The sequence below is a fragment of the Salmo trutta genome, chromosome 15 (genome assembly GCF_901001165.1).
Source record: "Salmo trutta chromosome 15, fSalTru1.1, whole genome shotgun sequence".
Classification (NCBI taxonomy): Eukaryota; Metazoa; Chordata; class Actinopteri; order Salmoniformes; family Salmonidae; genus Salmo; species Salmo trutta.
Genome location: NC_042971.1, coordinates 9741912 through 9760224, shown reverse-complemented (window position 1 = coordinate 9760224; position 18313 = coordinate 9741912). Strand labels below are relative to the sequence as shown.

The following is an 18313-nucleotide window of genomic DNA, read 5'->3' as shown; positions in this document are numbered from 1 at the left end:
TAAAGAAATATATTTTTTTAAACATGCATAACATATTTACATAAGTATTCATACCCTTTACTCAGTACTTTGTTGAAGCACCTTTGGCAGTGATTACAGCATTGAGTCTTCTTGGGTATGATGCTACAAGCTTGGCACACCTGTATTTGGGGAGTTTCTCCCATTCTTCTTTGCTGATCCTCTCCAGCTCTGTCAGGTTGGATGGGCACAGCTATATTCAGGTCTCGATTGGATTCAAGTCCGGGCTCTGGCTGGGCCACTCAAAGACATTCACTCCTGCGTTCTTTTGGCTGTGTGCTTAGGGTGATCGTCCTGTTGGAAGGTGAACCTTCGCCCCAGTCTGAGGTCCTGAGCGCTCTGAGCAGGTTTTCATCATGGATCTCTCTGGACTTTGCTCCGTTCATCTTTCCCTCGCTCTTGACTAGTCTTCCAGTACCTGCCACTGAAAAACATCCCCACAGCATGATGCTGCCACCACCATGCTTCACCGTAGGGATGGTGCCAGGTTTCCTCCAGACGAAAGGCTTGGCATTTAGGCCAAATAGTTCAATCTTGGTTTCATCAGACCAGAGAATCTTGTTTCTCATGGTCTGAGAGTACTTTAGGTGCCTTTTGGCAAACTCCAAGCGGGCTGTCATGTGCCTTTTACTGAGGAGTGGCTTCCGTCTGACAACTCTACCATGAAGGCCTGATTGGTGGAGTGCTGCAGAGTTGGTTGTCCTTCTGGAAGGTTCTCCCATCTCCACTCTGGAGCTCTGTCGGAGTGACCATCGGGTTCTTGGTCACCTCCCTGACCAAGGCCCTTCTCTACCTATTGCTCAGTTTGGTCGGGCGGCCAGCTCTAGGAAGAGCCTTGGGGGTTCCAAACTTCTTCCATTTAAGAATGATGGAGGCCACTGTGTTTTGTGGACCTTCAATGCTGCAGAAATGTTTTGGTACCCTTCCCCAGATCTGTGCCCCGACACAATCCTGTCTCGGAGCTCTACGGACAATTCCTTCGACCTCATGACTTGGTTTTTGCTCTGACGTGCAATGTCAACTGTCGGACCTTATACAGACAGGTGTGTGCCTTTCCAAATCATGTCCAATCAATTGAATTCACCACAGGTGGACTCCAATCAAGTTCTAGAAACATCTCAAGGATGATCAATGGAAACAGGATGCACCTGAGCTCAAGTTCAAGTGTAGCATTTCGCTACATTCGCATTAACATCTGCTAACCATGTGTATGTGACCAATAAAATTTGATTTGATTTGAGTCTCATAGCAAAGGGTCTAAATACTTATGTAAATAGGTATTTCTGAGTTTTATTTTTAATACATTTGCAAAAATGTCTAAAACCTGTTTTATCTTTGTCATTATGGGGTATTGTATGTAGATTGATGAGATTTTTTTATTTATTTAATCCATTTTAGAATAAAGTTGTACGTAACAAAATGTGGAAAAAGGGAAGGGGTCTGAATACTTTCTGAATGCACCATATGTAGACTGATGTGTTTCTCTTCTCTTCCTCTCCTGCAGTGTTTGATTTGATGCCAAAGGGGTGAGTAGCACTTTTTTCAACAATAATTAAAGCCTGGTCCCCACCCCCATCCTGGTCTCATAGACTAGACATGACATAGTACATGTAAATTCAGGATACTTAAATTAGTATGGTATGTTATGTTTGGTATGGTTACAAAAGACATATGGTTACTTAATGCAAATACAAAACTAGGGTGGTTGGTCGGGGTGAATGGTTGGGGCATATAATGCGAACATCTAGCAACCCAAAGGTTGCAACTTATGCTTTAGCTAATTTGCAACTTTTCAACTACTTACTACTTTTTAGCTACATTGCAACTGCTCAGCATGTTAGCTAACCCTTTCCCTAACCTTAAATGTAACCGTTTTAGCTAACCCTTCCCCTAACCTTAACCATTTAACCTAACTCCTAAACTTAACCCAAACCTTAACCCTAACCCCTAGCCTCACTAACGTTAGCCAGCTAGCCATCTATCAAAATTTGTAACATATCATAAGTTTAGCAAATTCTGAACATATTGTACGTTTTGCGAATTCGTAACATATAATACGAATTGTAATTCGTAACATCTCATACGAAATGGGTGATGGACTTCCACAAATTAATACATACCATATGAAATGTAACATATCACATTCTCGCACAGCCGCGAGCTGCCTAGTGACACAAGCCTACCAGATGAGCTAAATGTCTTCTATGCGCGCTTCGAAGCAAGCAACACTGAAGCATTCATAAGAGCACCAGCTGTTCTGGATGACTGTGTGATCACGCTCTCCGTAGCCGATGTGAGTAAGACCTTTAAACATGTCAACATTCTCAAGGCCGCAGGGCCAGACGGATTACCAGGACATTACTCCGAGCATGCGTTGACCAACTCTATTGCACTCCACAGTTTGCAGACGACAAAACAGTGGTAGGCCTGATCACCGACAATAATGAGACAGCCTATAGGGAGGTCAGAGACCTGGCAGTGTGGTGCCAGGATAACAACCTCTCCCTCAATGTGATCAAGACAAAGGAAATGATCATGGGCTACAGGAAAAGGAGGGCCGAGCACGCACCCATTCTCAGTGACAGGACTGAAGTGGAGCAGGTTGAGAGCTTTAAGTTCCTTGGTGTCCACATCACCAACAAACTATCATGGTCCAAACACACCAAGACAGTCGTGATGAGGGCACTACAACACTTATTCCCCCTCAAGAGATTGAAAAGATTTGGCATGGGTCCTCAGATCCTCAAAAAGTTATACAGCTGCACCATCGAGAGCATCCTGACTGGTTGCATCACTGCCTGGTATGGCAACGGCTCTGCATCCATCCGTAAGGCGCTACAGAGGATAGTGCGCACGGCCCAGTACATCGCTGGGGCCAAGCTTCCTGTCATTCAGGACCTCTATACCAGGCGGTGTCAGAGGAAGGCCCTAAAATTGTCATAGACTCCAGCCACCCTAGTCATAGATTGTTCTCTCTGCTACTGCACGGCAAGTGGTACCGGAGCACCAAGTCGAGGTCCTAAAGGCTTCTTAACACCTTCTATCCCCAAGCCATAAGACTTCTGAACAGCTACACAAATGGCTACCCGGACAATTTGCATTGAACCCCTCATTTTACCTACCTACATGTACGTATTACCTTAATTACCTTGACCAACCTGTGACCCTGCACATTGACTCTGTACCAGTACGCCCTGTATATAGCCTCGTTACTGTTATTTTATTATTTCTTTTTTTCTTCTTTTTTTTCTTTCTTCTTTACTTCAGTTTATTTTAAGTAAATACTTTCTTAACACTTATTTTTCTTTAAACTACATTGTTGGTTAAGGGCTTGTAAGTAAGCATTTCTCTGTAAGGTCTACACCTGTTGTATTGATTTGATTTGATATACTAAATGGAGTGTCTCGGATTCAGTGGTAGAAAAAGTACCCAAATGTCATATTTGAGTAAAAGTAAAGATGCCTTCATAGAAAATGTGATAGTCACCCAGTAAAATACTACTTGAGTAAAAGTCTAAAAGTATTTGGTTTTAAATATACTTAATTACATAAACTTAAATATAAGTTTATATAATTGCTAAAATATACTTAAGTAGAAGTAAAAGTATGAATTATTTCCTATTCCTTGTACTAAGCAAACCAGACGCCAGAATTTTCTTGTTTTTTTTATTTATGGATAGCCAGGGGCACACTCCAACACATAATTTACAAACGAAGCATTTGTGTTTAGTGAGTTGCCAGACCACAGGTAGTAAGGATGACCAAGGATATTATCTTGATAAGTGTGTGAATTGGACCATTTTCCTGTCCTGCTAAGCATTAAAAAAAAAATTATGGAGTAAAAAGTACATTAAGTAAATGTCAAACGGTGGGTGTAGCTGGTGCATGGAAGTCAGGCGCAGGAGAGCAGAGATGAGTGGACCAAGCACTTTACTGAGGCAATTATTTGAACAGAACGCAACCACGTCACAAAAACAAATTTCCCAAAGAACAAGTGAGGCAGCACAAAGTACAATAACCAAGTACAAAGTACCTGCTGCCACAAAGCACGGGTGTAAAACAAAACCCGGCGCAAACCAGCCGGAAGCGTGCCAACCTGACAATAAACAATTTCACACACAGACATGGGGGGAACAGAGGGTTCTGAACAGCTAATCAAATGGCAAGTAATGAGGGAATGTAAACCAGGTGTGTGGGAAAACAAGACAAAACAAATGGAAAATGAAAGGTGGATCGGCGATGGCTAGAAGACTGGTGACGTCGACTGCCGAACGCCGCCCGAACAAGGAGAGGAAACGACTTCGGCGGAAGTCGTGACAGTACATTTCTTTAGGAAAGTAGTGGAGTAAAAGTAAAAATATAAATAATAAAGTAAATTACAGATACCCAAAAAACGACTTAAGTAGTACTTTAAAGTATTTTTACTTAAGTACTTTCCACCACTGCTCGGATTTACATACAGAATAATATGAAATGCTCTGAAACCAGGTTGCCATCCCCTCTTCCCTTTTCCCCTCATCCCCCTTCTCCTCTCTTCCCTCTCTCCGGTGTTCTCCTTCATTACTCAAAGCTGATGTAGTGCCTGTGTTTGTTCACTGCTCCCTCCCCCCTTCTCTCTCTCCCTCTCACCAGAGGGATTCATTATGTGCTTATGTTTTACACTTGACAGTTATTACCAGTGGTATTAGCACTACACCACTGCACCAGGGTTTCTCTACACTTTATGCCCCACTGGTTGGGCTCTGTTGGTTAACCCTTTCATGTCCAGTTAATAATTATACATCCCTTCCTGTAGAAAAATGGACCCAAAGACATTTTGGACCCATAGACGCTTTGGACATCAAAGACTCAAATGTAATATTAATATCAGCTATACTCTACGAAAGTCCTGCCTACTTCCTGGATCATGTCTCATATTGTTTTTGAATGGGATTCAAGAGTATTATCATCAAATTCATTAAAATGCTGTCATTTAAGATAAACAGTATGTAAAATTATATTTAAATCCCATTCAAAAACAGTATGGGACATGATCCAGGAAGTAGGCAGGACTTTCACAGCACATTATCAGCTATTAGTAATACTATTCCCCTGTTTCTATCACCAAGAAGCCACTTTGATGTGAAGCTAATGGCTTTATGACATTATGAAGAAAACATAAGAAATAGAGGTTGTCGCATGGGGGAGTTATTTCTGAATCATGACATTTTGCTTCAATGGAAGGGCAACTTTTCCCAGCTAATCCACCTATTGCCTTTTAACTGTTACTCAGACAGAGAGGGGGAGAAAGAGAGGAGAGGAAAAGAAAAAGGGGAGAGAGAGAGGAGAGGAGTGAGGTAGAGAGAGAAGTGATTATTTGATCTCCAGGGTAGGTACTGACCTTCCATTGCCAGACAGAGAACCAAGAGAAGTGGAAAGGAAAGGAGAGATAAGGGGGAGAGGGAGGGAGGGAGAGAGAGAGTGAGAGAGAGAATAGATAGATGAGTTTTTCTCACAGTCTGCATATTAGTAATAGTCTATTTCTTCCCGGAGAGGAGATGGAAACGCAGTTTCCCTTTAACTTCAATTCCAATACTCCTTCCATCTATACACACTCAGGATATAGCCATTTAGTTGGAGTCATGTAATGAAATGGAGGACTTCAGACACATTTGAGTGATGTAGCTAGCTGTCTGTCGAATAGCTGATTAGTGATTTGGTGGTTAAATCAAATCAAACTTTATTTGTCACATGCTCCGAATACAACAGGTGTATACCATACTGTGAAATGCTTACTTGCAAGCCCTTAGCCAACAGTGCAGTTCAAGAAGAGTTAAGAAAATATTGATCAAATAAACTAAAGTAAAAAATAATAAAAAGTAACACAATAAAATAACAACAACGAGGCTACATACAGCGGGTACCGGTACCGAGTCTATGTGCGGGGGTACAGGTTAGTCGAGGACATTTGTACATGTAGCTAGGGGTAAAGTGACTAAGCATAGATCATTAACAGTGAGTAACAGACTGTAGCTACGTCTCTAGTCTCTACCATTTTGTGGATAACATGGACAGATTGGTCACGTTCCTATTAAGCCCTGAATTAAATGAAATCTTGTCTATGTGAGCAGGAGACATTGAGCTGTTACCAGTGGTGCTGTTTTGGTCCTCGATTTGACATGGCTGATGTTGGGTGCCAGTGACGTGGGAGGTTGTGTGGTTGTCTTGTGTAACATTATTGTTTGTACAATCTGCTCCAGAGTGTGCTTGGATTTGGATCTATATATACAGGCTGTATTCAAATGCAATATGGAATGGAACTAAAGTAGCTTAACTGGTATCCTTCCAGTGGTTAATGACAAAAAGTTCTCCCTTTGTCTCCCTGTATCTCTGTCTCTCCATCTGTCTGTCTGTCTGTCTCTCTATCTGTCTCTATCCCTCTCTCTCTATCTACATCCCCCCCTCTCTCTCTCCGTCTTTTTCTCTTGCTAACTCTCTCTGTGTATTTGTGTGTTGGTTCCTGATGCGGTCCCAGTCCAGTGATGGAGGTCCCCACAGACAGCCCCTTCACTGAGGAGCAAACACGCCTCTACTTCAGAGACATTGTCCTGGGCATTGAGTACTGTGAGTACCAGCATCATACTCCTCCCTCTCCTCCCCTCTTCCTCCCCTCTTCCTCCCTTACTGCTCCTCCTCCCCTCCTTGCCTCTACTTGAGAGAGATCGTCCTCGATATCTTGGGCATGGAGCACTGTGAGTACCCACATACATGTATACATGATTGTAGGTACCAGCAGAGGCTCTCGCTCTGAGCTGCCAGACTACCCCACTACCCCCATATCAATCTCAGTGGAGAGGAGAAGCCAGCCACCACCACTGCCTCCATTGAACTGAACAGCGTTGAACAGTGTGCCTGGTAGACTTCCAATTCCATTTCCCCCCTCTCTTTGTGTTTTCCACTCATCCCTCATCAATCTCCCATCCTGCCACAGTATGTTCATGTCCTAAAGGGCTTCTCTATTATGGTGTGTCACACACAATCTCCCCTCAGCGCCATTGAGCTCATAACCAATTAGGGCTTTTCTAAGGCCATTTTAGACTGAGTGGGGTCTGGCTCACAGGGCTATGAGCACAATCAGTACATCAATAGGTAAACTGTACTGTAGTACCATTGTAGAGAATGGGCTACGTTATTTAATGTAGGAAGTGTATGCTCTCTATACAGTAGGGAAATTTGATTTGGTATGGTATTGTAAATGTTATGATTGGGTGTATGGATTTGTTGTTGGTCTCTATGTATATGTACAAGCATGTGGAAATTAATTTCCTTCTTGGAGGACAATAAAATCCAATCTAATGTGCTCTGTAGGCTTCTGTAGAAGCATGGCAAAGCTTGGGCTACACTTTTAGAAAAAAGGTACCATCTAGAAGGGTTCTTCGGCAGTCCCCATAGGATAACCCTTTGAATAACCCTTTTTGGTTCCAGGTAGAACCAAAAACTAGCTCCTGTTTGATCTCATTACTAACTCAAACACTTAATCTGCAAAAATGACAAGTTAATTAGTGGGTAATGGTGATTTCAGAAACAAAGCGGAAGGACCAAAAACATAGGCTACATTTGTTGCATTACAACCAGTAATTTAAATAGATTTTTATTTGGATTTCATGTAATGGACATACACAAAATAGTCCAAATTGGTGAAGTGTAATGAAAAAAATTACTTGTTTTCAACAACAACAACAAAAAACGGAAAAGGTGTGCGTGCATATGTATTCATGACCTTTGTTATGAAGCCCCTAAATAAGATCTGGTGCAACAATTAACTTCAGAAGTCACATAATTAGGTAGTTTGCACACAGGTGGACTTTATTTAAGTAACACATAATCTGTCACAAATAGTATATATACACCTGTTCTGAAAGGCCCCAGAGACTGCAACATCCCTAAGCAAGGGGCGCCACCAAGCAAGTGGCACTTTGAAGACCAAGGAGCTCTCCAAACAGGTCAGGGACAAGGTTGTGGAGAAGTACAGATCAGGGTTGGGTTATAAAAAAATATCAGTAACTTTGAACGGAGCACCATTAAATCCATTATTAAAAAATATAAAGAATATGGCACCACAACAAACCTGCCAAGAGAGGGCCGCCCACCAAAACTCAGGGACCAGGCAAGGAGGGCATTAATCAGAGAGGTAACAAAGAGACCAAAGATAACCCCGAAGGAGCTGCAAAGCTCCAAAGCGGAGATTGGAGTATCTGTCTATAGGACCACTTTAAGCCATACACTCCACAGAGCTGGGCTTTACGGAAGTGGCCGGAAAAAAAGCCATTGCTTAAAGAAAAAAGTAAGCGAACACGTTTGGTGTTCGCCAAAAGGCATGTGGGAGACTCCCCAAACATATGGAAGAAGGTACTCTGGTCAGATGAGACTAAAATTGAGCTTTTTGGCCATCAAGGAAAATGCTATGTTTGGCGCAAACCCAACACCTCTCATCACCCCGAGAACAACATCCCACAGTGAAGCACGGTGGTCGCAGCATCATGCTGTGGGGATGTTTTTCATCGGCAGGAACTGGGAAACTGGTCAGAATTGAAGGAATGGCGCTAAATACAGTGAAATTCTTGAGGGAAACCTGTTTCAGTCTTCCAGAGATTTCAGACTGGGACCGAGGTTCACCTTCCAGCAGGACAATGACCCTAAGCATACTGCTAAAGCAACACTCGAGTGGTTTAAGGGGAAACATTTAAATGTCTTGGAATGGCCTAGTCAAAGCCCAGATCTCAATCCAAATGAGAATCTGTGGTATGACTTAAAGATGCTGTACACCAGCGGAACCTATCCAACTTGAAGGAGCTGGAGCAGTTTTGCCTTGAAGAATGGACAAAAATCCCAGTGGCTAGGTGTGCCAGGCTTATAGAGACATACCCCAAGAGACATGCAGCTGTAATTGCTGCAAAAGGTGGCTCTACAAAGTATTGACTTTGGCGGGGTGAATAGTTATGCATGCTCAAGTATTCTGTTTTTTTGTCTTATTTCTTGTTTGTTTAACAATAACAAACATTTTGCATCTTCAAAGTGGTAGGCGTGTTGTGTGAATCAAATGATACAACCCCCCCCAAAAATGCATTTTAATTTCAGGTTGTAAGGCAACAAAATAGGAAAATTGCCAAGGGGGGTGAATACTTTAGCATGCCACTATCTAAATACGTATCGAATCGTCTTGAAAGGGAAAGATGCACATCCCTAGGTAGGTAGGTAGGTGTTAAGAGTGTTGGGCCAGTAACCGAAAGGTCGCTGGTTTGAATCCCTGAGCCAACTACGTAAAACATCTGTCAATGTGCCTTTGAGTAAAGCACTTAACCCTAATTGCTCTTGTAAGTTGCTCTGGATAAGAGCATCTGCCAAATGACTAAAATGTATAATGAGTAAGATGTCTTCCTATTTGCCTGGTATTAGAAGTAGAGGAGCTCCTGTCTCCTGATTCTGCCTCTTCGACCCTACTCTGCTCCCGTTCTGCATCCTATGACTTGCACTTTCTTCCCAGCCGGCTCGGCCCTCCTCTCCTGCCCTACCTTCCTGACCTTGTTCTCTTTCCAGATGAAATCCTGCAACTAGTGAAGTCCGGCCGCCCAACAACCTGCCCACTCAACCCCAACCCCTCCTTCTCCAGACCATCTCTGGAGACCTTCTCACTTTCCTCATCAACTCATCCCTGACCACTTGCCGCGTCTCCTCTCACTTCAAAATGGCCAGAGTCACCACTCCCTTCCTCAAGAAACCAACACTCGACCCATCTGACGTCAAAAAATTACTGACTGGTATCCCATCTTTCTTTTCTTTCCAAAATACTTGAGAATGCTGTCTGGGACCAACTCTCTCGCTATCTCTCTCAGAACAATCTTCTTGACCGTAACCAGCCAGGCTTCAAGACGGGGGTCACTCAACCGAGACTTTGCTCCTCTGTATCCCGGAGGCTCTCCACACTGCCAATTCTGACTCTCTCCTCAGTTCTCATCCTTCTAGATCTATCCGCTGCCTTCAACACCATTAACCATCAGATCCTGCTCTCCATCCTCTCAGGGCTGGGCGTCTCAGGCTTTACACACTCTTGGATTCTACCTGGCAGGCCAGTCCTACCAGGTGACGTGGGGAGGATCTCTGTCTGCACCACGTACTCTCACTACTGGTGTCCCCCAGGGCTCGGCTGTAAGCCCTCTCCTCTTCTACCTATACACCAAGTCACTCAGCTCTGTCATATCCTCACACGGTCTCTTCTATTGTTGCTATGCGGTGTTCAACCTTCCCACGTTCTCCCATGTCACCCCGCACACTCCACTGGCTTCCAGTCGAAGCTCGCATCCACTACAAGACCATGGTACTTGCCTACGGAGCAGCAAGAGGAACTGCCCCTCCCTACCTTCAGGCTATACTCAAACCCTAAACCCCAACCCGAGTACTCTGTTCTGCCACCTCTGGTCTCTTGGCAGCTCCCGCTCAGCCCAGTCAAAGCTCTTCTCTGTCCTGGCTCCCCAATGATGGAACCAGCTTCACTCTGAAGCTAGGACAGCAGAGTCCCTGTCCATCTTCAGAAAAACATCTGAAACCCTACCTACCTCTTCAAAGAGTACTTCATGAAAGGCAAAAAAATACTGCCTTTCGTGAAGCAACACTCGCACTTTCCCACCTTACTAGCATTGCCCTGCTATTTTCTGACCACGGAAAACGCTGGATCTTTGCCAAATCATAATGGTCAGGTGCAGGCCCATGGAATACGAAGCTCTACAAAGTGCTATTTTGCTGGAATACCCTGTAAAATGCCCATCTCTCGTTCTCTCTCTCCATTCTCCTCAGTGCACTACCAGAAGATAGTCCACCGGGACATCAAGCCTGCTAACGTGCTGCTGGGGGATGATGGCCATGTGAAGATTGCTGACTTTGGGGTCAGTAACCAGTTTGAGGGCAACGATGCCCTGCTCTCCTCTACGGCTGGGACTCCTGCTTTCATGGCCCCAGAGACCCTGTCAGATATCCACCAGAGCTTCAGTGGAAAGGTAGGGTCAAAGAGTGTGTGTGTCTGTGGGAGAGGGGTGGGGGGTGGGTCAGTGTTTGTGTGTGGGAGGGTGTGTGTGTGTGTGCTTTCTCGTTGCAGTACAATATTTTTTCTAACATGGGAAATGTATATTTCCCAGGCTGTTTACATAGAGCTGTGGATGTTCAAGGGTTGGCAGCATCGGTTGCATTAGATGTTGGCCTGTAGCCAGCCGATCCATGGAACAAGTGAAAGAACAGGAGGCAAAACAGGAGGAAGAGGAATAAAAATCATGAAATTAAAATGAGCCGCACCAGTCAAAGTGGAGCAGAGAGGAGAGCGGTGGGTGAGGAGAGGGGAGGGGAGGATAGGAGAAGAGAGGGGAGGAGAGCATTTGTGGGGCCACCCATGCCAGGAGGAAGCCTACCTCTCTCCCTCCTTCTCTCTCTCTCTATCTCTCTTTCTGTGTCCCTCCCTGCATACTTTAGCAACAAGCGTCAGGCAGCAAGACAAGAGGAGAGGAAAGGAGGAGAGGAGAGCAGAGTAGAGTCCATCACTAGGCAGCACAACACACATCAGCATCTTTGTGCTGCTTTGACTGACAGCTCATCTCTTTGTGCTTCTTTTTAATCAGCCCACCCGCTTTATAAGATAACTAATTCATTTTCAGGCCTTTTTCTGGATAATCCCCAAATGGCAGTTTGATTTGATGGGTTTGGTCATGGACGGGAAGACCCTGCCTGCAACTGAGAACTTGGAACAGAAAATTGCACGACAGGCAAAACTGTCAGCAGAGTATGAATTGGGTAGGAGACAAGTGCTCTAGGCTGCTAGCCTTCCTTCTGTCTATCTTCAGGGAACATGTTCTGTACAAGTGCCACTCCTGTTCTGATTTGTCAAGTAGTCCCTGAGCCTTGTTCGAGAGCAAACACTGTATCATTGACGTCTTCTAATTCTATACTCAGCAGCAAAACACAACCTAAATGATTTGATTTCAGTGGAAGATGTTTAAAAGCACACAAAACAAAAGCCACTCTCTCAGTCGCTCTGAAATTGCAGTAGCCTGTCTGTATCTGTATAGAAGAGATTGGCTGTGCAGTGCTCTAATGGTCCATGTGATAAAAGGCTGTGTGATAGAGTGGCTGGTGTCGGAGGGCTGGGTTTATCAATCATAGTGCCAGCCGGGCCAACCAGTAAGCAAGCCAAGCAGGCAGAGAGAGAGTGTCCTGGTCAGTCAGTGTGCTGCACATTGGAACCCAGCTGTTAGATTGAGGACAGAGAGAGAGAGAGAAAGAGAGAGGGGGGGTGAAGAGAGAGAGAGCAGGGCAGGAATGAGACTGGTGGATGGCTGCAGCCTGAGGCTCGATTGGCTCTCTGTTTCTGTTTCCTATCTGATTGCCCTGCAATGGTCCCTAGAGATACACTCGTTGGGTTGATAGTGGACTTGGAAAGTGGTATGAGCGGTGTGTGTGTCTGTGTGTGTGGGTGTGTGAGTGCTTGTCTATCTGTCTGTATCTACCTGTCTGTCTTTTTCTGTCTGTCTGTCAGTCTGTATGTCTGTCTGTGTAATCTTATTCTGAGTCTATGAGTCTGTGTTTCTCTATGTGTTCACTGGTACAGCTCCCCTTACCGTTTGACTGCTATTGTTTTTCAGGCATTGGATGTATGGGCCATGGGAGTGACTGTCTACTGCTTTGTGTTTGGGAAGGTAGGATTTCTGTGTCCATTTTCTCTTCTTTTCACTACTTCCCAGCCTGCCAACAACCATTCTTTTTTTCAGTGACGTTATATTAGGAGAAGCGGTGGAAGAGGGGTTTTTCCTATGTATAGATAGTCATGAGTATCTGCTAGCACAGCTGGCCCATCTGTATAACTTCTCACAGATGTCTAATGGAACAGTGGAACAATTAGCATTTCCTTTTAGTGCAGTCTGGTGCACATCATATTTATGCTCTTACCTAGGAATACAGATTTGTTTTGCCCCAAGATGTTCTTAGAATTGTAATTATAACTGTAATTTATAACGCTCACTTTTTTACCTCTTTACTCCTCTCTTCTCATCTGTCCTCTCCTCTTTTTCGCTTTTCTACTTGCAGTGTCCGTTCATTGATGAATACATCCTGGTTCTACACAATAAGATCAGGACTAAATGTGTGGAGTTCCCAGAGTCGTAAGTCTCTCTTTTTCTCTCTTTCCCATTACTCCATCACTCCTCCGTCCTCTTTATTAAATGAGGCAGACTTGATGTTCCAGACATCCCAGAGTTGAAGCCAATGCTGCCAACAATGCTGACCAACACACACCCTTCAAAAGTATGGTGATGTTCCTAGTGTTTTGTCAACTGAATGTGATAAAAAAACAGACCCTCTGAAGCCAAACCGGAGTGTCAGACTGTTACCTGCAGACTGTAACACTCACTCCTAGTCTCCTCTCTCCTCTTCTCTCCTTCTCTTTCATTCACTCTATCCTCTTATCTCCTTCACTCTGAAAAAACACCCAATGCCAGACAAAAAGTAGCCTGGGGGAAATTCTAATTCTCTGTGTCTGGTATAGGCGAGAAAGAAAGAAAGAAAGAAGAAGAGAGTGAGATAAAAACAGAGACGGGAGAGGGAGACAGAGGAACACAGCGAAACAGAGAGAGCGAGAGTGTCAGCTGGAGTATGTGTGGGGAAGACATGTAATCTTGTCATCCCCAGCTTAATGAAATAGTCTCCGTGCATGCGTGCGTGCGTCTGGTGTGGACCCTTAGCTGATCTGTGTGGGAAGATAGCATGCTGCTCCCTAGTCCTCCTAACACAACAACATCACATTACATAACGGGCTCATCTCAATGCAAACACCTTACAACAACACTGCCTGGGTTACCACTGTCATTATTTAAGACTGATACTCTTGGAGGATTTCTACCTCTGTTCATTGTTTTATATTTCAGATGTTCTGTCGCTCTTTTGACTATTACTGTGATCAATAAGTGCTGTTAACAGAACTGTCAACAAAAAAAAAAACACCCCCCCGGTCACTGTGTATCTGACCTCTGTGTCTGTGTTCTTGTAGGCCAGAGATCAGTGAGGAGTTGAAGACTCTTATCCTGAAAATGTTGGACAAGAACCCTGACACCAGGATCACCATACCTGAGATCAAGGTGAGGGGAGGAGAAACCAGTCAAGGGCTCCACCGTCATCCCCCTGACTTAGACGAATGGTACTGTAGGAGGTTACTTGCATAAGGTAGTTTCAATGGGACTAATTAACAGGCAGTGCTGAATGGGTCATGAGCATGACTGAACATGTTCTCCCAGTAGATTGCCAGATCAACAGATCAACAGCTGTCCTTAGTGTTAAAGATCACACACAAGTTCAAGTAAGCAAAGTCCCAAAACTAACAGTGAAGGCTGAATCCTCTCTCCCTACGAGTCTCTCTGTGACAGAGAGGGAGTTCTAACTTGTAATCTGATCTGTTGTCAGCGGATCATCTCTCTTCAGGGCTATGTGTGGGTGTGGGTATGGCCTCCAGTTCCTCCATCTCCTCATCAGAAAAGAGCCACTGCTCGTCAGAGTTCCCATGTTGCCTCATCTGTGGAGGCTCCACTACCTCTTCCTGTTCTTCAGCAGTGTCCTCAGAGTCAGACCAGGCCTTTATTTTCTGTGCCACTGGGTGGGTGCATGCGGGCCTCTCTCTCAAAGTCAGCCCTCTGCATCAGCTCCCTATATTAGAAGGCTTGAAGCTGGCAGAATAACTCATAAAAGGACTGGATGTTGTGCTGGAGCATAGACATACATTTGGATATGTACAGTTGAAGTTGAAAGTTTACATACACTTAGGTTTGAGTCATTAAAACTCGTTTTTCAACCACTCCACAAATTTCTTGTTAACAAACTGTAGTTTTGGAAAGTCGGTTAGGACATCTACTTTGTGCGTGACACAAGTAATTTTTCCAACAATTGTTTACAGACAGATTATTTCACTTATAATTCACGGTATCACAATTCCAGTGGGTCAGAAGTTTACATACACTAAGTTGACTGTGCCTTTAAACAGCTTGGAAAATTCCATAAAATTATGTCATGGCATTAGAAGCTTCAGATAGGCTAATTTACATCATTCGAGTCAATTGAAGGTGTACCTGTGTATGTTTTCAAGGCCTACCTTCAAACTCAGTGCCTCTTTGCTTGACATCATGGGAAAATAAAAATAAATCAGCCAAGACCTCAGAAACTACATTGTAGACCTCCACAAGTCTGGTTCATCCTTGGGAGCAATTTCCAAATGCCTGAAGGTACCACGTTCATCTGTACAAACAATAGTACCCAAGTATAAACACCATGGGACCACCCAGCCATCATACCACTCAGGAAGGAGATGCGTACTTTGGTGCGAAAAGTGCAAATCAATCCCAGAAGAACAGCAAAGGACCTTGTGAAGATGCTGGAGGAAACAGGTACAAAAGTATCTATATGCACAGTAAAATAAGTCCTATATCGACATAACCTGAAACGCCGCTCAGCAAGGAAGAAGCCACTGCTCCAAAACCGCCATTAAAAAGCCAGACTACGGTTTGCAACTGCACATGGGGACAAAGATCATACTTTTTGGAGAAATATCCTCTGGTCTGATGAAACAATAATAGAACTGTTTGGCCATAACGAGCATCGTTATGTTTGGAGGAAAAAGGGGGATGCTTGCAAGCCGAAGAACACCATCCCAACCATGAAGCACGGGGGTGGCAGCATCATGTTGTGGGGGTGCTTTGCTGCAGGAGGGACTGGTGTACTTCACAAAATAGATGGCATCATGAGGCAGGAAAATTATGTGGATATATTGAAGCAACATCTCAAGACATCAGTTGGGAAGTTAAAAATTGGTCGCAAATGGGTCTTCCAAATGGACAACGACCCCAAGCATACTTCCAAAGTTGTGGCAAAATGGCTTCTCGACAACAAAGTCAAGGTATTGTGGTGGCCGTCCCAAAGCCCTGACCTCAATCCCATAGAAAATATGTGGACAGACCTGAAAAAGTATGTGCGTGCAAGGAGGCCTAGAAACCTGACTCAGTTACACCAGCTCTGTCAGGAGGAATGGGCCAAAATTCACCTAACTTATTGTGGGAAGCTTGTGGAAGGCTACCCGAAACGTTTTACCCAAGTTAAACAATTTAAAGGCAATGCTACCAAATACTAATTGAGTGTATGTAAACTTCTGACCCACTGGGAATGTGATGAAATAAATAAAAACTGAAATAAATCATTCTCTCTACGATTATTCTGACATTTCACATTCTTAAAATAAAGTGGTGCTCCTAACTGACCTAAGACAGGGAATTGTTACTAGGATTAAATGTCAGTAATTGTGAAAAACTGAGTTTAAATGTATTTGGCTAAGGTGTATGTAAACTTCCAACTTCAACTGTATGTGAACCAGAAGTCCTGGTATTACTCCATGTACAACTCTAGGAGACTGGGGGTGGCCGCCTCCACTGGTTACTGAATTGGGCAAGGGATATGTATATAGAGGACACATTTTGAAAGAATGTATGATCTTTGATAGCACAGACAAGTCTAACATCTAGTCTTGGGGTTGTTGCCACCAAAACTGATATCCAAACAAACATCGGCCCCTATCAACCAAACATTTTCAATTTGAACATCTACAAAATTTGCTATGCTTGATTATGATATCATCATATTCAAATGTTATTGTATTCCTTCTAATCCAAATTGCCATGGTAATGAAATATAATGGAAGGATTATGATATCATAATTTTTATGACAAGAAAGGAAAGGAAGGAAGAAAAAGAAGGATGGAAAAGAAGGGCATGGACGGTTTCAAATCAAAATAGAATGGCTTAGCTGCCATCTTCGATTAGCTTTCCATGAAATGCTTCAATTTACTCAAAGCCACTGACACACAGAGGAAAGCAAGAACTATCCAGACCTGACATCCTGGTGTCATTCTTTCTTTCTTTCTTTCTTTCTTTCTTTCTTTCTTTCTTTCTTTCTTTCTTTCTTTCTTTCTTTCTTTCTTTCTTTCTTTCTTTCTTTCTTTCTTTCTTTCTTTCTTTCTTTCTTTCTTGACCGAATCCCTGACAATAGACAGCCTTAGCCATTAGAAGACTGTTTACAGCATCAGGCATTTCTAGAGTCTGGCCAATAGATGATTTCGATAGTTATTCCCCCTCTCTCTCAGCTAGACTTTCTGAGTGCTTTGTCTTTTTGCTTTTCTCTGTGTTTTTGTCCTGTTCCATCATTTCAGGAAGCCTCATTAGGTTGTCTTATCGTCCACGTCTCCAGTAATAATTTGACAAGGATCTTACAGTAACTTTAGGTTCTTCTGCATGGGCATATCTCTCATGGTAGGATTTGTCCAGTTGTGCCCAAGCACATACCATACCATTGTGACATTCTGGTTGTGTGTGTCTCCGTCAGTTGGACCCGTGGGTGACCCAAGATGGTTGTGACCCTCTGCCTCTAGAGGAGGATCACTGCAGTGTGGTGGAGGTCACTGAAGAGGAGGTGCAGAACTCTGTCAAGTTTGTCCCCAGCCTGTCCACCGTGGTAAGTAGTCTGAAGTGTGTGTATGTGTGTGTACGCATGCCTTTGTGTCTGCCTGCCTTCATGGATGTACAAAAATGTGTTTGTGTGGTCATGGGTCTGTGTGTGCGTGTGCACGTCTGTGTGTGAATCATCTGATTCTAAGACCTGTGTGTGTGTGTTGTGTGTGTGTGTTTCAGATCCTGGTGAAGGCCATGCTGCGCAAGAGATCCTTCAGTAACCCCTATGAGTGTCCCAGGAGTAGAGCGGAGAGGTCCATGTCAGCACCTAGCAACCTGCTCATGTGAGTAGTACAGCTCCAACACCCAAACTGCCAAGTTATCAGTCACCCACCAATATTATCTCTTCTGTGACTTACACGCCCAATAACAGATATTACATGGAGCCGATATTGTCGGCTGATTTTAGCATTTTACAGATGTACTGTATTTGTATTGGCGTAAACAAAAAAAGAAGGATTGATCTAAGATGTGGAGAAATGCTCGGAAAAAAGCTGTTCTTTGTAGAATTTTACTTTTTTTTGCATTTCATTATTTGTCCTGGAGTGGGTGCTCTTTACATGGCTATAAGCTTATCTTGCCTTGGCGCGCTACAGCAAGACTGGATACTATCACCCAACGCAACTACACCAGTAGGAGATGAGAGTGAAATACTGTGAACTAGCTGTTACTGTTTCTATGTGGCTATGAAGCTTCCCTGTGGCTCAGTTGGTAGAGCATGGTGTGTGCAACGCCAGGGT

At 43.8% G+C, this 18313-nt stretch overlaps 1 protein-coding gene across 1 annotated transcript in view; it reads left to right on the top strand.

Moving 5' to 3' along the window:
* LOC115148445 (calcium/calmodulin-dependent protein kinase kinase 1) overlaps positions 1-18313 on the top strand; it is a 135946-nt gene that overhangs the window by 90254 nt on the left and 27379 nt on the right. Inside the window, exons 8-15 of the mRNA XM_029690337.1 lie at positions 1523-1544; positions 6532-6620; positions 10848-11047; positions 12680-12733; positions 13122-13195; positions 14080-14167; positions 17449-17577; positions 17754-17857. Of these exons, the coding sequence (XP_029546197.1) occupies positions 1523-1544; positions 6532-6620; positions 10848-11047; positions 12680-12733; positions 13122-13195; positions 14080-14167; positions 17449-17577; positions 17754-17857 (760 nt within the window). The remainder of the gene's footprint in view (positions 1-1522; positions 1545-6531; positions 6621-10847; positions 11048-12679; positions 12734-13121; positions 13196-14079; positions 14168-17448; positions 17578-17753; positions 17858-18313) is intronic.